Below are 21996 nucleotides of genomic sequence, written 5' to 3'. Positions count from 1 at the left end.
TTGGGTGTGAATGTTTATTGAATCAATCAGTCAGATGTGTCAGTATTTTAACAACTACAGTAAGAAAACAACTAAAAACTGATGAATCCTTGGACGGCAATCTTATCTCTGTTTTAGTGTGTTTTCAGCATTGTTAGAAGAATTCTCTTTTCCCCGCTGAATCATTACTCTGAATCACTCTGGACGTCATCTTGGACTTGCTGAATGATCGGCTGTTGATCTCCCCAGTTGCTGCTCCGAGCACAGCGGTACACATCTCTGGTTGAAGGAAGAGAAACACAATTTTCAGTCAAATTGAGCATCGTTAGTAAAGGAGCACAGGGCTGGGTATCAATACCAACAACAAATACTGCATATGTGTATATGAGTATGTGTATGGGTGCGACAGTATGTGTGAAGCGGGACCTTTACCTGCTGTGCTTCCGTGCTGTCACCACCAGGTGTTGTAGCTTTCCGTCTGAGCAGCACATTCGACAGTGGACGTGTCTCGATCTGCACTGCACCGGTGCGATCAGCCTGGCCCAGTCCACATTTTCTGTTTCCGCCTTCGCCGCTTTTGTCCGAGTCAGAATCAAGTAGATGAACTTCTCCCTCTGCAGCTGATGGTGCTAAAAAAATAAATAACAATGGAAAATGATTAAATTACTAACATTTGCATAGAATTAGTTAAATAGCGAGTAGCTCCACCTACACATGCTTTACACCAGGGGTTAAAAGAAGCTTACATTACTGTGACTCCTGTTATTTATCCTGGAGATAATCATGCTCCTTAGTTTAGGAACAAAGTTTGTATACTGGTTCGTAGGGATAGTTTATAATGTTGCCATGGAGTCTTGAGTCCTGTTATTTTTTTACCAGTATAAAATAACAGGACTTTGCCAATATGTAATTGTTTACATATTGGCAAATGGCACAATTAAATGTGCCAAATTAGCTATTAGCAGTTCCTGTTTACAATGTACAGACAACTTTCACTAGATTGCTTAAGAACTGAAGAAAACTATTGTTGAGCACGCCAAATCAGCCGGTCAAACTAACTTCTATCTTTAGAACAACAGCATTCACCTGTCCCTTTCACCTGATGTGTAGTATCTCTGCCTCATGTCTTTCCCCCTGCGCCTCATAGACTTATATCAGTTGAAAGTTCTGTAAAAAGTTCATAATTTTTTTTTTGTCAAACTACTATTTCTCTCTTTCTCTTTTTGGAGCTTTTATTGCCTTTAATGGATAGTGACAGCTGAAGAGTGACAGGAAACGGGGGGGGGGATGACACGCAAAGCTGGACTCAGCCTTGGTACTGATGTTTGACTTTCACGAAGAAGAGTCTGCTCTTACCCCGGGCAGAGGAAGAGGATGGTACTGCTGCTGGAAGTTGCAGGGTGTGACGGGCTCTTGGGTAAGTTTAGGACACGTCAGTTCATGAGGACACTGGGAAAATAAAACAGACGGAAGAATGCGGTGACACTGCCGGATGAAAGCATGGCTTGATATTTTAAACCAGCTGGGATTTAAGCATACCGGAGCAAACACCGACGCTGGTCTGGTATCGTAGACAGTCTTCTCCTGTTTCTGGAGACAGACAATTAGACATCATCAGTCAGCTTCCATTAACAGCGCCTAACAAAAACCCCTATTATCTACTGGGTTTGAATACCTTTAATAAAGCGTCTCTGGCTTCCATAAGCATCTGATGGCCCTCTTTGGTCCCATTTTCCACCAGCACCTATACCATAAAACATATTTATCGTTATTAATAAATAAGACAGCATCACAATAATTTGAAAGACACGTTGCAATTCAAACACAAAATGTCTCAAATCTAGTAAATATTCACTCAAGGTGCAACAGGACAACGGGACCTCACACACAGATAATGGACAGTGAAGTGCATCAGTAGGTGAAGTTGTGTCATTATTTCAACCAACCAGGTACGAGCTCGTCTTCCTCCACAGAGTCAACACTGCCTCTTCGCGCTCCTTCATGTTGGGAAGCTCCGACAGGGTGAAGGCGGTTACCACCAAGTCAAACTGCACCTGGAGGGAGAAACACAGGACGGTCAGGGCTCCTAATTCCCAGAAATCACTTTTCAGCACAACTGTGTGCACTTGTTTTGGCTCTTGATGAAGTTTTGTATTGTGTGTCTCTGTTTAGCCACAGAGGCCAACACTGGTCATATTAACTAACTTGTACATATTAGAAAAAACTAATAAACATGCTTTTAGAAGGCTAAGATTGTTGATTTTTGTCAATAAAAGATATATATTACATTATTAGCAACAGACAAAAACAAAAACACACTTTCCTGACACATGGCTTTCAGTATACAGTTTGTTACATGCATCTGGGTAAAAACAAAGTCTAACTATTCATGCACCGTGATGTGATCGCTGAGAAAAACTTATGACTTTTTTGTCGCATATACAACAAGAACCTGAGATAAAATCTTTTGTTTGGAACTCAAAACTGAAGGCTAGAATACATTTAATGAAGAAACTGACACTTTCTAACACTGACTGTGTTTTTCTGCTGCTTAAATAAAGATTATGGGGTGGTGGGGGGGTGGGGGGGTTACCTTAGGAGAGACAGGAAGGAACTGCCTGAAATAGACGTGTTTGATGTGAGGTTCAGCTTCGTTGTCATCCCCTGCTCATCAACAAAGGCAAAAAAAAAAAAAAACAACCAACCACGCTTAAAATCAAGTATTTGACAAACGGCCAAACAAAACTGCTACAAGTGTTTGTGTTTGCACCTTTGAGAAGTTTCTCTGCCAGGATGTTCATCGGGCCAGAGCTGTCCACACACACCATCTCCTTCAAGGTGTCGCCCCAGCACGAGTGTGACGCCCTGCGGGACAAAGACTCAACTCACAGTCTTGTATTTTACATGAAAACTGTCCTTATGCGTCACCAGTGTTTCATACGAACCAGACAACTGTTCCCAGCCCCGAACCGAAATCCAGGAGAGACTGAGGGGCAAAAGAGGGGTCCCTCTTCTTTATCTGAAATGATTCAAAGAAGAAAATGTAATTTAGGGCAGAAAAAGGCATTTGTTTTGTTATTTCTCCATGCTTTACCACTATTATATGATCTAGTTGACTCCTTAAGGTCAGCCCTGGTATCGTCACATCGATGAGTTCGCCTACAATGTTCTTTACCTCATTCATAGCTCTCCTCACTGCTGCGTAGCCCCCAGCCAGCCGAGCCGCCATGTACACCACAGCCAAATCTTCATCGTACCTGAAACACAGAGAGTGAGCTGTATATAAGCTCCAAAATGTAACTGCAGAGGGAAGTTCACGAAACCCTGTTGCTCCAAGTAAGTGTCTGAACTTTATATAAAGCTAGTATAAAAGACATAAAATGTTAATTATTGGTTAGAATTGGCAAAAATGAGACTTGTGTCTTGTGGAGTAAAGGAAGCTCTTTCTCCGTTAGAAAGCAGATAAATTAATTGAGATCATTTCTGAACACACGTAAACTTTTAGAAGTCTCGTAAATTCATGAATAGTGAGAACAAGTGTTACTTCATGGTAGTCCAGTGGTATGTGGATCTTCTGAGCTCTGAAATCACTTTCTTCCTGATTCGGTCCTCCAGCAGTTGTTCATCTACATCTGCAATATGAAGCACATTTACGTTTCATCGTCTAATCTCTTAGCAGTTATTATACAGACATTGTTATTATTTTCTGATTTGTCCGTCTCCCACCTCCATCTCCAATCGTCTCTATTTCTTTCCTCCAAAGTTCTTTCTCCAGGCTCAAAGCTTTCTTCCTCAGAGTAAAATCCTCGACTGGTCGTTTTCTGCTCCACAGAGAGTTTGTGAGGCTATGAGTGCGTTCGGTCAGCCGGGGCAGCTGAGCTCCTACAGGTGGAGAGATTGAAGAGTCGCAACACATTTCGACTAATTTCAGACCAGTGAAGATGCCAACCGAAAGCCACATTGATAACTTCACCTACTGTGAATGATCGAACACGCGGCCGTCTGGAGTTCCTCAGGGAGGCGCAGAGTTTTCAGGTTGGTCACACCTGGGTGCTTCTTGTGTGCTTCTCCTTTTAGGAAATCTACCTGGGACTGTGGGTGTGCAGCTGCACTCATTCCCTGAGGAAGAAAAATAAAAACAAAATGTTCTTTATGAACATCTTCACCACCATCACTCTTGACTTGTAGTAACAGATTTATGGCTATTGTATCTTTACACTGTTTTTAAATGTAGGTCATAAATCTTCCCATTGCCATATATAATATATATACTGGACTAAATGATTGTACCTGAATTACACACCCCTATAATCACACAACTGTATAAAGAGCCCAGTAAATCAACAATAGATATAATGTTTGTTTGTTTTGTTGGATAGTAAGTTGTTGGGTGAATGAAAAGACTAGATTAAGACTGTAATTCATATATTTTCTGTCTGTAAAGCTTTTAGCAGCAAACACATACATAAATACAATTATCCTCTATCAAACTGGAGCAAATAATCAATAAATAAACACTAAATTCACCACCATGTCGGTGTTTTAACTGAATGTAAGAGACTGCGAGTTCACAGAAGAACAAAATGTGATAAATTAATTAAAATCAATATCCGTATCCATCCTATGTTCTATATAAGCAGCGCAGTAAGCAAAGTTAATCGATTGTGTATTGATTTCAGTCCTGTGTCTGTATCTGACCTCCATGTTAAAGATGGTGCGTTCAATGACACACTAACGCCCCACTCACCCTACACATCGTCCCCACCACAGATGTCTTCCGACAGAGGACACAGACGCTCCGTGATGCCATATCTTCGGCACCTGAACGTTGCTTTACTGTGTTTAAATAGCTTTTATATTTTAATTTAACTTCCAATCAGCTCAGCGGCACGCTGGGGTTTTTTTTTTTACTAATCCTTCGACAAAATAGTTCCGACCTTCGTTTGTAAGGCGGAACCTTTGGTCCCGAAGTTCTGTTCCTACGAGCACATATAACACAGGAGTGCTCACTCTGCTCTTGTTTCCAGATACAGTCCAACAGTCCAAGTACGGACACAAATAATAACCAATAAAGACACAAATACACCAATAAAGACACAAATAATAACCAATAAAGACACAAATACTAACCAATAAAGACACAAATACACCAATAAAGACACAAATAATAACCAATAAAGACACAAATACACCAATAAAGACACAAATACACCAATAAAGACACAAATACAACCAATAAAGACACAAATACACCAATAAAGACACAAATACACCAATAAAGACACAAATACACCAATAAAGACACAATCACCAATAAAAAATACACCAATAAAGACACAAATACACCAATAAAGACACAAATAATAACCAATAAAGACACAAATACACCAATAAAGACACAAATAATAACCAATAAAGACACAAATACACCAATAAAGACACAAATAATAACCAATAAAGACACAAATAATAACCAATAAAGACACAAATACACCAATAAAGACACAAATAATAACCAATAAAGACACAAATACACCAATAAAGACACAAATAATAACCAATAAAGACACAAATACACCAATAAAGACACAAATAATAACCAATAAAGACACAAATACACCAATAAAGACACAAATAATAACCAATAAAGACACAAATAATAACCAATAAAGACACAAATACACCAATAAAGACACAAATAATAACCAATAAAGACACAAATAATAACCAATAAAGACAACCCAATGCTACATTTGGACTATTTACGATTAATAACGTTTCAGGTTTTCTGCTTAAATTGTTACCACGGCAACGGTGTTGTACGAAGGTGTAAAGCGCATGCGTCAGGCTCAGTTTTTTCTTTTTTTGTTGTTTTCGTCCGCGCGGTTCATCCTGATAATAAACGATCTTTGGCAGGAACCGGCTCGGGAACAGCGCTGGAGAAAAGTTTTTTTATTTACCCCCTCTTTGTTGTCACCGTGCGCCTACCTGAGTCTTTATCCCCCCCCCACAGTCCGCCATGAGACGAACTACAAGAAGCACGAGAAATAAAAGTCCGAGTGCGCAGGAAAACGAAGAAGTCCAGTCGAAAGCAGGTTGGTGTTTGTTTCCCGCTGGACGGTTAGCTTAGCAACTAACTTACGACGTGTCTGTGGCAGGAAAATTAAAATGTTTGTTTGTTTCTGGTTCATGCAGCTTTTTTTTTTACTGTGTGTTTACTTTAGTGTTATTGATCACGGATAGGCAGATTTAACTAGAGCCAGTGCAACGAAGAGATAACAGCTTTAGAGAGGAACTTTTGTTATGATCTGAGGTTGCTGTTGAATCAGCACTGATATGCATTGAGCATTAATCTACACAAGGCTTCTTAAGGCAGTTTGAAAGTGTAATTGGAGACTAATGAAGTGTTTAAGTAAAGTTGCAAAAGATGCATAGTTTTTCTCTGCAAAAAGGTTTTACAAATTTTAAATATTTAAAAGAGATGAGTCATTAGTAACATAACAGGTTAATTACAGGTGAGCAGAAGCATGGAAGGGAGAGAGTAGTCAGTAAAAGTATTTAATTTAAAAGAAATATGTTTATTAATGTAATCAGTCCCAACTTTTCATACTGATGCTCTCGGTGTTTGAATCTAAAAACTAAACATTTCTATTCCTCGCTCCCAGTTATTAGACATTACTTGGTACAAAAATATGTAATTATACTATACTATGGCTCCTATGCATGATTATTTTCATTATTGATTAAATAAAACAGTTTTGAAAGCATTTGAATTGTCACAGTGTTAATAAAGTGTGGACCAACCGTACTCTCTCTCTGTGTGATCAGTGTGGCAGTGGAAAGGAGATGAAGGACAGTGGGAACCATACTCACTTGTAGACTGCGCCTTGCTGGACTCGGCGGTCTCTTCGGGAAAAACCTCCGTCACTCTGAGTCTGGGCTCTGGGACGGCCTACGAAGTCGACCTGAAGAAGATGGTCCAGATTAATCCCGTCACCAAGTACAAGAGGAAGATTCGCTCCCAGGCAGTAAAACCAGGTATGCGTGCGTTACGTGTTTAATCCTCTCTGCTTTGATTATTACACACATTAACACAGATTTCCAGGAAAGATTAGGAAAGGCTTCATAATAGAAGTGTTATATGACATTTATATGGTTTTTGTTCAGGTTTGTAGTTCTGTGAAACACCAGAATTACTGAAGATATTTAAAATGTTTCTTCTGTTGTCGTCTTTTGTCCAGAAAGTTCGACTGACGCTGGAGACTCGGCTGCTTATAATGGGAGACCCGTTGACGTTAAAGAGGAAGAGGAGGAGACGAAAGAGCAACCAGCAGCTAAGAGAAAGAGAGGACAAAGCAAGAGTCAGACAAAAACTGAAAGAATGCCCAAAGAGGAAATAAAAAGTGAAGGTAACGTGGATCTAATGTTCATATATGTTACGTTATACCATTAGGAAGTGGACACTGAAGTTGTTTAGTAACTGGTGACCCACAAGGGTAGTAACAGTGGCCAGTGGTTTCTGTTTTGGGGGGTTTAGAGATTTTAAAGGACACAGTTTTACCTGTATGCCATATTATAGATGTTAGTTGACCTGTTTAATGGTTTTATGTCTCTGGTCTTTGGATGTTGAACAGAGGTTGTGAGGACGGTGGTCATGAAAGGAAAAGCTCCAGTTGACCCCGAATGCAAAGCCAAACTCGGAAAGGTACGGTAACAGCTTGAATGTTCTCACAAGACACAAAACCCGTGATTCACATCGGTCACGTTGTGGTTTGACACCTGTTTGAGCTTTGCAAAGCATTGCTCCACTTACAGTTCCTCTTAAGAGAGCGTGGCACAGTGTGTGGTTTGTTAAACGTGAGAATCAGAATCAGGTTTGTTACCAAGTCGGCCTTTACATACAATGAATCTGCCTTGGAATGAGTACAACTCTTTTAAATGTCTGATCGTTAATCAATCAAAAAAATATTTGATTTAATCTTTTAAATGATTGTTGTACACATAGAAACATCTTAGAAATGTACATTTATGTGTTGTGTTTGACATTTAGTCAGTCACAAGACGATTAATCGTAAACTATCGTCATAATCGACTCATTTTCAATCCAATAATTTTACATTTCCTTCATTCGTTCTCATATTTGATGGTTTACAACTTGTCTTTGTTTATTTTTCTTCTACAAGATGCAGATCAGGTGCAGTTATCTTCATTTAGTAACTGTTTTCTCTTTCAGGCTCATGTTTACTGTGAAGGAAATGATGTTTACGACGTGATGCTAAATCAGGTAAATTATTTAATAGCATTTAACTACAAGTTGACTCAAAGCAATCTGCTAAATGAATTAAGAAAAATATCCTCAAGTGTTCGGAGGGGATTTTCTTAAACATCAAGTGAAAGCTTTAAAGTTGTCCTATGAGTTGATTTTTAGACTTTCTGTCCTATTTTGTAGACAAATCTTCAGTTTAACAACAACAAATACTACCTGATCCAGCTGCTGGAAGATGACAGCTCCAAGGTTTACAGTGTGTGGATGAGATGGGGCAGAGGTGAGTTTATGTTTGTATTTACGCAGGAAACTAAGCCTGCAGTTTGGAAGATCTTTTCTAAAATGTGAAGTAACAGATTTAATATATTTTGGTTTGATTTATGTTTTGTTTTGTTTTGTTTTCAGTGGGAAAAGTGGGTCAAAACAGTCTGACAGCTTGTGGTGGAGACCTGCTCAAAGCCAAAGATATCTTCAAGAAAAAGTGAGATTGTGCAATTAAAACAAATATATCGCCTCGCACTGAAGCAAGTTTAGTAAAATTCTGTATTGTTTTGCCGCAGGTTCCTTGACAAGACCAAGAATGAGTGGGAAGACCGAGCGAGTTTTGAGAAAGTAGCTGGAAAATATGACATGGTGTTTATGGACTACAGTGTGAATGAAAAGGTAAATACCCCCTCAGTATCTGTGTAATCAGTACCTGAACTCTTGAACTCTATTATTATGAACATGGATATATTTCACTGTTTCCAGGAGGAGAACCAGACCACAGTGGATGCTGTACCCAAAAAGAGGACCTCCACACTGGATGTGAAGATCCAGTCGCTCCTGGAGCTAATCTGTGACCTCAAAGCGATGGAGGAGTGTGTGCTGGAGATGAAGTTTGACACCAGGAAAGCTCCTCTCGGTCAGTCTGACAGAATCTAAATGTGTCCTGTTATACTCTTTTAATTTATGAATAAGCCCCGAATTTAATTTATTTTAATTATACACATACATTTTGATCCAAACATGCAATAAAACAAGTTCTTAAAGTCATCGTTTCAGCTTGTGAAATTGTGAAAAAAAAAAACCTGACTATATGAGTAGAACATGTAACCAGTATGGTTGTGCTTCACATTTCAAATTCAATATTTTTCTTTCTACCTGCAGGCAAGCTGACCTCAGAGCAGATCCGCGCAGGCTACTCGGCACTGAAGAAGATCGAGGAGTGTTTGAAGAAGAAGGGCAGCAGTCGTGAGTTGCTGGAAGCATGTAACCAGTTCTACACCCGCATCCCTCATGACTTCGGGTGAGGAATATGTGGCTGTGCAGTTGCAGAGAAATGCTCTAAATAATACTGTTGGAAAAACATGATGTCTGAATTGACTTCTGTCTTGTTGTAACTTAAACATTTAATTCTCCAGGTTGAAAACTCCTCCAATGATTCGATCAGAAGCCGAGCTTAAGGAAAAAATATCATTGTTGGAGGTAAGGAGGTTCTCCATTAATTAACTCCAATTATTCTGTTTATGTCTTCACTTAAATCTGTTGTCCATACTATATTATCAATACTTTTTTCTGTCTCGTTTCATTTTAAAGGCTCTGAGCGACATTCAGATAGCAGTGAAAATGGTTCAGTCCAGTAATGACAGTGACGAACATCCTCTGGACAGACAGTACCGCTCCCTCCAGTGCCAACTGCAGCCTCTGGACTCCGCCACCAATGAGTACAAGGTCTGTGTTTCTAAGCACTGGATTCGTATCATGACAGTTAAATCAGAAAAGACAGGATTGATGGATGCGAGGCCAAACACTCAGTTTGCTCCCCAAACCTAGTTGGTATGATTTATGATAGATCTATTTGTTCTTGTTCAGTCATATTGTAACAAAATCATCAAATCATCCGAGGCAACTTGATATAATCCACTTACAAAACTGTTCCTCAAAATCTAACAGTATTATGTTTATAATCTTATATGTAAGTCAATGTAACGTAATAATACTTGCATACTTGGTAGTGCTGCACAATATGGTAGAAACATCATATTGACATTATTTTGACCGATATTGTGATTTGGATATGATTCACAATTAGCAGGAATGATCATTTTTGCATCACAATATAAATTTTTACTGAAGAAAACTGTTAAAATCATGAAGATGTGACATTTGTTAGCGTCTGTACCAAACAAACACGTTTTCTTACATCTGGAAAGCAAGATTCGTAGGCCAGGACATCACTGCAGAACTGCATTATAAAGCTGTTTTAACAATAAATTGCAGCTTTCATATCGCAAATTCCCATAATATTGCGATTAATTGTGCATCCCTAATACTTACATACGTTTATCTGTATCTATAATGTCAGTGGTGCATCAAACAGCAAAATCTTCTTTGTAGCGCTGTCTTCGTGTCCACTGTACAAGACACATGTTCCTTTAATAGACCACAATGCACTGCATCTACTTCTATGACTGGGAATTGGTTACTAAATGGCTTTATTTATTTCCCTATACACTGATTTTAATTGTTGAGAAACACAAACTGAACTTTCCTCTTCTCTGTGTGAAGGTGGTAGAGAAGTTTCTACAGTCCACTCACGCCCCCACCCATTCTGACTACAACATGACTGTCCTTGACATCTTCTCGGTGGACAGAGGCGGCGAGAGTAACAACTTCCTCTCACAGTTGCACAACAGGTAACACACAGTGCTGCTTAGTATTTGTATGAATAGTCAATACACCTCTAGGCTTATACCATTACTGGTTTTTGTTCCATATCAGCCTGCGTAATGTCTGACAGCGAGTCCACTATGTCTGTGTGTCTGCCAGGACTCTCTTGTGGCACGGTTCCCGCCTTTCTAACTGGGTCGGCATCCTCAGTCAGGGGCTCCGAGTGGCCCCACCTGAAGCTCCCGTCACTGGTTACATGGTAGGGCGGACAGAAAAATACATTCATATACTGTTCGTGACTTGATTTTGTCTCCAAACCCTCTGCTTTAAAAAAAAAAGTAATGAGCCAAATTTTGGAAAATCATGTTATTGATTATTAACAGATGATGATTTCAGCACTTTGGAATTAAATTATGTATAAACTATAAGATTGTTTTCAATACAGCAATAGATTTTTTATCCCAGTGATAATAATTTCTTTGTTTCTCTTTCATCTAGTTTGGAAAAGGTATCTACTTTGCTGACATGTCGTCAAAGAGTGCCAACTACTGCTTTGCCAACCAGAACAACCACGTTGGACTGCTGCTACTGTGTGAGGTGAGTTAATTTGTTTGCTGTGGCAACAATCAGGACGTTTTAGAGGTAGTTGTATGCACATCCCGTCCTATATTTAGGCCAGGTGAAGGACAACAATTTCTATGATGTCTGCACACTGGATTCTAGGAAAAAGGCAACCATTCAACACTTCATCATAATTTTTTAGGTTCTTTAAAATGAGATGTGACTGGTTTGTGTTTTTCAATCAATGCATTCATGGTCTTTGCATATTAAAATTGGAATATTTATTATGAAAATTTTGATAATACCCTTTTTTTTAACCATTTCTTACCTTTATTTTCTAATCGTTTGATGGTTTTTGTGTAATTACATGGATGGCTATATATGCTTGCCCATATATCTGATGAACATATAGCAGATAAAGCCTCATAAATAAATGAATATACCAGCAGTAAACAAAGTGGTGTGTGATTATTGATAAAGAGAGTTGGCTGCCATCCAGTATAACTCATGTACTGTAATTAATGTGGGTGTTATCAATCTATAGCACACGATTGAGTATAGTAGGTTTGGCACGACTGTGGAAAACATTGAACAAAGGTTTTTATGCTGGTTTTTATTCAGAACTTGTAGTTATAGAGTGGACTGCTATTTGTCACCTCAATTTCCACTCAAAACTAAACTGTTTAATGATGCTGCCAATGAAGAAACTAGCGTAAAAAAGCATAAAAACAATAAAGCTATCACATTACATGTTGGGCCCAGATGTGATGCAGGTCTTTGCTTTGTGTCTGTGTGTGGTTGCAGGTCGCTCTGGGAGACTGTAACGAGCTGCTGGATGCCGACTACGAGGCCGACAAACTTCCTCCTGGAAAACACAGCACCAAAGGCCTGGGACAGACCGGACCTGACCCCAAAAACGCTGTCACACTGTTAGTCTGTCTCATCACACTGACACATTTCATACAGGCCAAACATTGATTTAATTGTGCTCACTGTTACACAACAAAAATCACTACGTTATCTGAGAGGGGCAGTTTGTTAATTACATTAGGAAAGGAAAACAAAATGCAGGTTCAGCACAAAGAAAAATGCAAATACAATAACAAACATTATAATAAGTAGCCCTTAAAGAATCACTATTAACTTCTCCTTTCTTAAACAACTTATGAGATTTATAGTTAAAACAAACGAAACAACCATCATCACTGGTAACTTGTGATGTGTGCTGCTAACTGTAAAATAATTTAATTTCTAATTCCCTTTATGTTCATGTGTCTAAATAATGTCAATTAATGATGTTTTGCCATTCATTTCACAGAATAATACAGTTATTAATTATTATATTTAGTCCTATTATGTCAGAATCACACATCATTTAGAGAAATACATTCAGCTCAGAGACCCAAATATCTTCATGGTGTTGGGTGAGATTTATTTTATCTACAATATGTAGACCTATATGTATTTGTTTAGGGACATTTTCAGGCACGCCATACAAATGCCAGATGTTTTTTTTTTTACTCTAGAGAGAAGCAGTTCGGAGGAAAACCACTAAAAAGTCAAAATATTAAATGTTATTCGCTCTGCAGTGACTCATACACTAATGGACTGACCTTGCTTCACTCTCATTTGTTCTGCCTCCGGCTCTGCTGCCTCGCCTCTGTAGATTTAACTATCTGAAAAAATACAGGTTTTTTTATTACAGAACAATCATCTGAGCATGAAACATCACTAGTTTTATGTAGTGCGATCCAGTGCTACAGCGTTTTATGGTTCCAGTGTGAATATGTGATGGTTTTCTTTGTCTTCTACGATTGTAAACTGAGTATCTTTTGAGTTTGGACTACTGGTCACACAAAACAGGGTATTTGAAGGTGACATCTTGGTCTCTAGGCTGGACCCAACGATTAATCAATGAATAGAGAAAATAAGTGTCAGATAAATTGATAATGGAAATTATTTGTTAGATGCAGCACTAACTTATGAATATATTTCACATTACTGCCAAACAAGCATTGTATAATCTTTTAGATTTGATTTCCTGCCATCTTGGCAGCAGCTGGTTTCAGTTCATCTCAAGCTCGTCTTAATTCTCTGCAGGTAAATTTCCATATTGTGCTAGCATGGACTGAAACTAGTTACCGTCTGAAAGATAGGAAATCGATGTCAAAGTATGTTTTGAAAAAGTATTGTAAAGGAAAGACAATTTGTACCTAACATGTTAAAATCACCAGAATTGTCCTTTTAATTTGTATTTCCCTCTCTGTCTCTCTCTGTCTCTCTCTCTGTCTCTCTCTCTCTCTCTCTCTCTCTCTCTCTCTCTCTCTCTCTCTCTCTCTCTCTCTCTCCCTGTCTCTCTCCCTCTCTCTCCCTCTCTCTCTCTCAGGGATGGTGTGACCGTGCCAATGGGGCCCGGGGTGAGGACAGGGGTGGGCAAACATAACAGTTACTCCCTCCTGTACAACGAGTTCATCGTTTACAACCCTGCCCAGACTCGCATGAGGTACCTGCTGCGGATCAAGTTCAACTACTCTTCACTGTGGTGAGGCAGGACGGGGATTTGGTCTCCTAACACCAGGGAGCAAACGTCACTCAAGTCACTCTTCATGTGCAGTTAGATACCGTACCGTTAAACCTAAAACTGTTTTGAAAATCGGTGTAAACGTTAAAGCAGAAAAGCTTCTCAGGTGTGAGGACTTTCTGCTTTTGTTTCTCTGATATCTTTGGGGTTTTGAACTGTTGGTTGACTAAAACAAGCGATTTTAATATGTCACTGAGGGCTGTGGAAAATATATTAGCTTATTAGAGTGGGACTGCAGATTAACTGTGTGGCTGCTGAAGCTTTGGTAAAGGTAGAAGATGAGGATGGATCCATGTGATACAGTAAAAATATGCTGAACATTTTGCACTACTTTTTGTCCTTGTTGCTTTATATTGTGTATGTCCTCATCAATATAATCTGTATTTTATTGCACATACATGTGGTAACATTCATTGCATTTTGGTGTCTGTTTGCACCTGTTTTGTGCCTTATGGATCTATTAGTTGGACATCAGCATTTGTCCTGAATAATTACTTAAATGTTATTGAATGTGTCTTAGAAATGAAATGTTTTCATTTGTTGCAGTAGTTTAAATTCTTGTAAGGGTTGACATGCAATGCAAAACAACAAATACAGTACGCAATCATTTTATATTTTTCAGCATAAACATAATAATAGTAACAATAATAAAGATCGTTTTCATTGTGGAAATACTTTGGAGTGTCTGTCTGTGTGTGTTTGGGTATGTGGATGTTATGGTTTTCACCTCCTCCCCAGCAGGTAGAGGAAGATGAGGACTATGTCCAGGTAGATCACGAGCGCGGCGTTGATGTAATCCTCTGGATCCAGACTGTATCTCGACGTCCCCATCAGCATCTGACAGTCGATCATCAGGAACTGAGACAGACAGGAAGGGAGGGAGAGGAGGAGATGAAGATTTAGCACAGGGTGAGGGATTAGCGTCAGATAAGTCACATGTTTTACAATAAGCTTTTTTTCATGGAAAACATTTAATCAAATTAATGATGGCTGAATTCAAATTATCTGCTTCAGTGTCAGGATCCTGTCACACTCATGAATGGAGCCATCATTAATGTTATTAGTAGTGTCAGTGTTGCATGAAATAGTAGGATAAACACAAGTGTTACCAGTGATGCTAATTAAGGATCTGTTGCATTTTAGTGTAGCAGAGGCACAGTAGCACCTGTAACAGAACTTTAATTTCTATCACTGGTAACACCTGTGTTTACTTTGCCCTACTGTTTCATGTCAAAATGGCAGCTGTGAAGAAGGTGTATCGTCATCAATTTTCTGTTGACAGTTATTGAAAGCACCTGTGTGGGAGTGCAGGGCCTTTCACCCATTAATGACTCAGTTATATTTAGTATGTTAAAGGAAAAAGACCTTCAGAAAACCACTGAAATGTTTCTGTTAGAGGTGTGGAAACTGTTGAGACTTGTGGCTACACATGGCAAACATATTTATCATGCCATAGTTGATAGACAAGGGTGAATTTCTTTTAAAAGCAAGGCAAGTTTAACATACATTTAACATGTTAACTATCATATTAAACAATATCTACGCTGAATCAGAGCACATATTGTGATTGAAGTTGTTCTGAATCCAATGTGATACCTCACATTTGCTATAACTCCTTGTAGTTTATGACATACAGACATTTCTGTAACATACTATATTTAGCTTGTTCACTAGGTGTTACTCATTTTATCCTATATAAATACATTATAAAATGTCTCTAACATCTAAAATCCTTTTTACATCTAATCCCTAGACACTAAAGACTATAGACAAAGTATAGCAGTAAGAGTAGTAGCGTCATACTTTAAGTTAAGTGCTGTAAAGGAAAATTATACAATTCCACTGTGGGTTAATGTGTCTGTTTTCCACACTTGTTTGTTTTCATGAGGTTAAGCGTCAAAACAAGTTCTGTAAATGAAGTGGAAGTGTGCATTTTGTTCACGGCAGCTTCCTTTTTCTCACAAAATAATTGTTTATAGTGGAACCTGAACTGTCTAATGTCAGTAATACCATATGATCCTTTAACAATAACATTAGTTAATAACCTTCTGTGTGTGGTCGCAGGCTGTTGGCAGACATTGTACATCTATAAACTACAAGTTAAACAAGTGCAACAGTGGACTGTAAGCATGAGAGGCTGTTTGATCCTCTTTCAGACCTGAAGCAAACACTAATGCTAGGTACAGTAGCAAGGGAAGCTGTTGATTAAAGTGTTGATAAATCAGTTGGTAGATCATTTTTAATACCTTATCCCACCCATCAATCTTCTGCCATGTAACTGGGTCATATTAATGTATTACTTATATTACTATGTAGTATTGTTATATACAGCAGGGAAGCATTGACACAAATGTGATATAACTATGTAATAATAGATGTGTGGACTTAATTGTAGGCCTTATTGTCCCTACTGGTTTTCCGTCATTCTTTGACCAGTAAAAAGGTAAATTGCATTTAAAAATCTTAAATTTGTGAAACATAAAACAATTGTAAAACATTACAACACAAGTCAAGTCAAATCTATCAGTGATTGAACCGTTTAACCTGCCGAAGTGACGAAGATGAAGCTTCACATGGGGAAAGGGCGCAGAGACGTGCTGTGTAAGTCTTGTTTGCACATCCCTTGAGATGGTCGTATTATTATTATGATACAATATTTTACTTACCAGTGAATACAGCAGAGCACCCAGACATCCGTAGGCGATATCAGCCATGTAGGAGTAGTAGAAGGTGGAGAAGAACCCAAACATGAGTAAGTCCACAAGCAGAATCAGCAGAATGCCATAGCAAATGGTGAAATCGTAACGAGTCTGCAAATAACACAGAAGGTCATTAATTTCATGAACAGTGACAATGTCCATATATTGATTAAAGCAACTTTTAAGTAAGTAACAAATAAAAATGCATTTGACATTTTTTGTATACATTTTCATGGTTTATTTCCTTTTCTAATATTTATTTTTACTCTTATTCTAGTTATTATTCTTTAATGCACACTAGTAGCACAGATAACAGTAGCACTAGTAAATGAAGATGATAGATAAAATTCTTAATTTATTAATTTAATTCCTTAAATTCAACACTTTTTTAATAAGACCGGGAACTAAAAAGGGATGTAGCTGTTGTCTTATTGTCTAAAGTCTATTTGCTGTTTGTACAGAGGACACAGCTGAGTAAGAACACCTGTATCAGAGAACACCTAGATTATAATCATTTTAATATTCAGTTCATCTTCAGAGTATTCAGTGTATAAATTATAAAAAAAAATACTGAAAAGTGTCCCAAGGTGACGTCTTTTTTCTTTGTTTAAGTCAACCAACAGTCTAAGACTGAAAGGATATTAACTTTATAATGCTATAAAAAGATTATAAAAAAAAATTCAAATCTTTTAATTGGACAACCAAATATTTTTTTCTTCAAGAAACATCAAAATGGATGCTGATGAAATTTCTGTCAAGCAGCTTATCAATTAATCAACTAACCGTTTCACATTAACCCTCTTTTGATGCTATTTTCCAGCACAAATATGGAAACAGTTGAGAGCTGTAACTTCAAAGCTGAGAGAGAGAAAGCCACTGAGGTGTGCACATCGCTTTGAGTGCAAACAGGAAGCATTTAGAAATATCTGGTTGTCTGACCTGTGCAGAGAATATAATGATTGCAAGAGAAATGGCCAGCGTTGCTCCCATAGTGATGACAACAGCGTTGGTGTCGTGGAAGGAGGCGACGGTTCCCACCATGTATGACAAGCTTATGGTGACCAGAACCTATAGGCAACAAAATTCAACATATTAAACATCTTGAATATTATTCAGGGACAATTTTAATAGATTCACAACTTCTTCTTCAAACAGAAACGACCCAGATTGTTTTATGTCTTAAAATCATCATAGTCTTTTATATGACTGTGTCTGTGTCTTGCTCTGCTTAGTGCAATTCACATCACAATGCAGCAAGAGTGTGTCCTATTTTAGCAACCTCAACGGCTGAAAGTAAAACTGTTAGCCTGTGAACTCAAGTTTAGAGGAAGCTGTGGTTTTCATTTGGAAACAAAAACGAAAGAAGACAACTACTACTAATTAATGCCATTGTACCCTTGATTGCTACCACTTAATATCTTTACTTTACTGGAATAGATTCTGTCATATACACACAACTTTTTAAATAGTTTTTCCATCAAAAAAAGTGTTTTTTACTGAGCAACATTTAGCTAAGTCTGCCTACTTTACCTAACTGTTTCACCTCTTTGTCCACAATGTGACCTCTGGGGTTAAACTACACAGCCATGACTCTTTCATCATATTCTAACTGTCCTTTTAATCTATTTAAATCTTTTGTTGTGTGTTTTTTTATATAGGTATCAGGATCCAATATTGTGTAAAGTCAGTTTCCCCATTAGACTTTTGAAGATTCATGCTCCTGTATTTGTAACCCACCAGTCCCACGATGTTCCAGGGGTGACGCCGACTTAAGGACTTGAAGCAGATGAGGGCGATGGCGACCACGAGGAAGAGGACGAACGAGCTGATGTAGGCCGCCAGGTGTCTTTGCACCACCTTTTTGACCGCACTGGAGAAGGTGAAGACACACACCACGCTGAAGGTGAACAGCAGCTGGATAGTCAGGATGCAGAACACCTGCACAGCAAAACAGATAATTGTAAAAAAATGACTAAATATTCTGCATTGTAAAAGCTCAGGTCAAACATTTTAAAAGCAGCTGATCAAATGCTTCTGAGTAAAACTTAATTTGTGACCATTTATGGATTAAGCAATTCAGTAAATGAACACTTATAATCACAGCTTGCGCTACATCTGGCCTAACTCTCCAGAAAACCATGTGCTTTGACACTTTGCACGGTTGGAAATGGAAAGATTATGTTAAATTATGACCAATAATAACCAATTAACTACCAAGTACAATAGGCTGATTGTTCAGGACACACCATCCGCCAACCTTAGTCAGCTGTAACACCTCAACACCATATATTGCTATTAAGAGTTCATAAAAACAAACAACTAATAGCTCCCTAAAGGTAATGGATCAGTGGTTGAAACTTCTTCTGCCACTCCAACTGGTGGTAATACGAATGCAAACTAGACTTAACCTACTGACACAAAAGATTGTAACAATATATGTGTTTATATAATTAAAGTATTATTATGGTCAGGAAAAAACAGAGCAACTTGTCATGTAGAAGTCTCATTGTTGTCCTTGAACCGGCCATGATGCATTCTGTTATTATGACCAGAACCGCAGATAGTGAACCTCTACGTGCTCAATTAATAGTTTTCTAATCGAGGTGATTTTATGCTTTTCATGATTTGGCTCAAATTTGTGTTCTTTTCACAGGTTGCATATTGTACATCTACAAGCAATGTTTCCTTATTAAAAGAAGAATTTAGAAGCCTGAACAGGTTAAAATGATCCATTAATTTACAGACAAAAAGCAAAGACTTGGGAAAAGTCTGGAAATATATTTGTAATGTTTTCTGACATTTCTCTTGCAACCCCTTAGGAGGGTCCTGAAACCAGATTGAGAGATTCTGGTGCAGTACAACGTCCCTGAATGCACCATATAGTGTTTACACATCAAAAAGTATTTGTCATCAGTCACCATATTATTTCTGGATAAATGTACAAACCTTTCTAACAAACGCTCTTCTCACTGTCTTGTCGTCAAAAGCGGATGAGGTTATAGGTGGACTTGTGTCTGGGTCCAGGGCTTCTTGGACCACATCTTCGATGAACTCAGTGCCTGCTGTTTCGAGTTTAGGGTCAGGGTACATTTGCGGTGCAGCAGAGTAGGGTGGAGGTTGCTGCTCTTCGTAGGGGTATGGCGGAGACGGTGATGGTGGCGAGGAGGACACATCTGGACCGGGAGCCTCCTTTGTCTCTGTGGATGTGACGGGCTCGGCTGCGTCTGACATTCTGGAGGAAACTGTGTGAGCCAAAGATAAAGTTCAGTCAAACTGGAATATCTTTATAGGAATAAACCCCTTGAGATGAACCATCACGTTTTTTAAAGATGGATGTATACAAAAACAAAACACAGGGCTGATGGGATATATTATGTTCAGCAGCTGAGGTAGAAGGTTCCTGTTTAATGTAATAAAATAAACTGTATGATTTACTCACTAACTTTAGTGGCTGAACGACCGAAAAGGACGTTTCCAGCCAGTGAAGTTGAATGTAACTGTAGTTAATTGTCAACCAGGTGTAAGCCTGAGTGCAGGTGGAAGTAGAGCATGTTGTAAATCCGTTCAGACGGCAAAAGACGGTTTGTTTCTCCAAATTTCCTGTCAAACTCTGTTGTTGGTGTAATTTAGTGAAACACTGGTAATTTTTTCAGCACGTACAGGTTTGTTTACAACACATTACAAACCACAACTATTGCTGTCTCGTTGCTCAAGAATGGAACGAAGATTACAAAGTAAGACTTGAGTTGTGGGGTCACTTCTCTTGGGGAAACCAGGGCTGTGTCATTTAGTTTTAAAAACCCTAACAGTCCATAAAAATACACAGATTTAGAGATTTATCCAACACTGCAGCAAGTTATAGTAACAAGACAATGGGCTTTTTTTTCTCCACCACAGACCTTTTGACTTGTCATAGGAAAAGTTGTGACTGATGACATTAGCGATGGCTGTTATATTCATGTTGTGACAGTGACTTCAGTTGGTTATTCACACCTGTGCTATTCCTACTGTGACATGTCTCCTGTTAAAAGGGAGTAGATGAAACCTTTAAACAAACGATTACCTATCCACGCAGTCAAGTAAACCTACGGAGGTCTACATGACATCACAGATTTTACTGTATATTTATATTTGCAACGTTTGTGTGGCAAAGATGTCAGCGATGTTACGTAGACCGACTTCATTTTTGAGCATTAAACTCTGAAGAAAATGTTCAGTAAAAAGTTATTTTTCTTCCTCCGCTGATGAATTAACTAAAATTAATGCAATTAAAATAAGCTTTAAAGATCCATTCATGCAGTTATACTTGCTGCACCTGCTTCCCTTTGAATTATAATACTTTACCACAAAATCACACAGCTCACACAGAGAAATCTGGTGTTCCCATAGTGGTATTCTGTTTTAGACCACATGAATATCAGTTTCTGCAGCAGTAGATAATAGTGGAAGTAAATATGTAATAATACTTAATAATAAGACACTTACAAACATAATGTTTTGTTGAAAATACTAGTAAATACTACAAACACATAAAAATGCAGTAGAGAACACATTAGCATATTTTCTTTTACTTTACTCACAGAACAAGTTGAGTTCTTACAATAATAACAAATAAAGTGAATGTTCTGCTTACCTTTTCTGCGGGATTACAGCAGATTATAGAGAACAATAGTCCAACACCACACACTGTGCTGCGTGAGAAGGAGACGACACAAAAAGCATTCCTTGTTGGGTGACGGGTGTCATTTATTCAAACCACCTGTGGCATTTTACTTCCTGTCATCATGAAGTGAAGAAAAAAAATTCCTGTATGTAAGGCCCCATATTGCAGAAATTGGTAACTCCAAGGTTGCTTCACAGGCGTTGAGAAGACATCAAAGTGAGGTATGGGGACTTCTAGGTGTCCTTATATATCAGATCATATCAGTCCTACAGGGTCCACAACAAAATCTGACTGTGCAGACTAGAGTACAATTAAAGTATACATATAAATTGTGCTTGTGTATGTTTCATTGTTCATAGTCACCTTTTTACTTGCTCCTAAGTGGGAAACAATTTAGGACACATCACAAGTATATGTGAACTCTGGGAGTAGTTGATAGTGAACATGATTAAGAACCATTGGAAGCTGCTACCAGGCAGATTTTTAAATTGCAGTGAGATGTGTATAACCTGTTTACAGACCTCTGAGTCATTTCCCACATCTCAAGATTGTTTTCAGAAATTCAAACTGAAAGTGTAACTGAATGGCAATCGAG

General features: G+C 38.4%; 3 protein-coding genes across 7 annotated transcripts; 1 reads left to right on the top strand and 2 right to left on the bottom strand.

Moving 5' to 3' along the window:
• On the bottom strand, positions 1 to 6999 carry mettl17 (methyltransferase like 17). 2 transcript variants are annotated; one of them, XM_051415879.1, is made up of 14 exons: positions 6853 to 6999; positions 3957 to 4098; positions 3706 to 3861; positions 3524 to 3611; positions 3155 to 3236; positions 2925 to 2998; positions 2750 to 2844; positions 2573 to 2643; positions 1926 to 2033; positions 1655 to 1723; positions 1519 to 1569; positions 1336 to 1428; positions 412 to 608; positions 1 to 258 (listed from the first exon to the last, which is right to left on the bottom strand). In XM_051415879.1, exons 2-14 carry the CDS (start codon positions 4093 to 4095, stop codon positions 165 to 167), a joined length of 1317 nt encoding a protein of 438 aa, XP_051271839.1. In that variant the 5' UTR covers positions 4096 to 4098; positions 6853 to 6999; the 3' UTR covers positions 1 to 164. The 2 variants fall into 2 exon arrangements, with proteins under 2 accessions (XP_051271839.1, XP_051271784.1); XM_051415824.1 differs by lacking the exon at positions 6853 to 6999 and adding an exon at positions 4727 to 4933.
• On the top strand, positions 5874 to 14713 carry parp2 (poly (ADP-ribose) polymerase 2). The gene is made up of 17 exons (XM_051415702.1): positions 5874 to 6074; positions 6808 to 7017; positions 7221 to 7388; positions 7614 to 7684; positions 8213 to 8263; positions 8429 to 8525; positions 8651 to 8726; positions 8806 to 8908; positions 8996 to 9149; positions 9395 to 9533; positions 9649 to 9712; positions 9824 to 9958; positions 10796 to 10923; positions 11057 to 11156; positions 11396 to 11494; positions 12263 to 12387; positions 13845 to 14713. The coding sequence occupies exons 1-17, from the start codon at positions 5999 to 6001 to the stop codon at positions 14002 to 14004; spliced, it is 1956 nt and encodes a 651-aa protein (XP_051271662.1). The 5' UTR covers positions 5874 to 5998; the 3' UTR covers positions 14005 to 14713.
• On the bottom strand, positions 12057 to 21536 carry si:ch211-284o19.8 (protein lifeguard 1). Of its 4 annotated transcripts, XR_007886699.1 has the most exons (8): positions 21372 to 21536; positions 19685 to 19980; positions 18476 to 18676; positions 17678 to 17806; positions 16706 to 16849; positions 14767 to 14897; positions 13072 to 13134; positions 12057 to 12362 (listed from the first exon to the last, which is right to left on the bottom strand). XR_007886699.1 is itself a non-coding variant. In XM_051416297.1 (7 exons), the coding sequence occupies exons 2-7, from the start codon at positions 19967 to 19969 to the stop codon at positions 13131 to 13133; spliced, it is 894 nt and encodes a 297-aa protein (XP_051272257.1). In that variant the 5' UTR covers positions 19970 to 19980; positions 21372 to 21536; the 3' UTR covers positions 12415 to 13130. The 4 variants fall into 4 exon arrangements, 3 of the variants coding, with proteins under 3 accessions (XP_051272257.1, XP_051272091.1, XP_051272167.1); XM_051416297.1 differs by lacking the exon at positions 12057 to 12362 and having other exon boundaries at positions 12415 to 13134; XM_051416131.1 differs by lacking the exons at positions 12057 to 12362; positions 13072 to 13134 and having other exon boundaries at positions 13729 to 14897.
• Positions 21537 to 21996: the final 460 nt, after the last annotated feature.

The sequence above is a fragment of the Dicentrarchus labrax genome, unplaced genomic scaffold, assembly GCF_905237075.1.
Source record: "Dicentrarchus labrax unplaced genomic scaffold, dlabrax2021, whole genome shotgun sequence".
NCBI lineage: Eukaryota > Metazoa > Chordata > Actinopteri > Moronidae > Dicentrarchus > Dicentrarchus labrax.
Note: the sequence above shows the minus strand (reverse complement) of the source record. Positions and strands in the feature narration are given on the sequence as shown.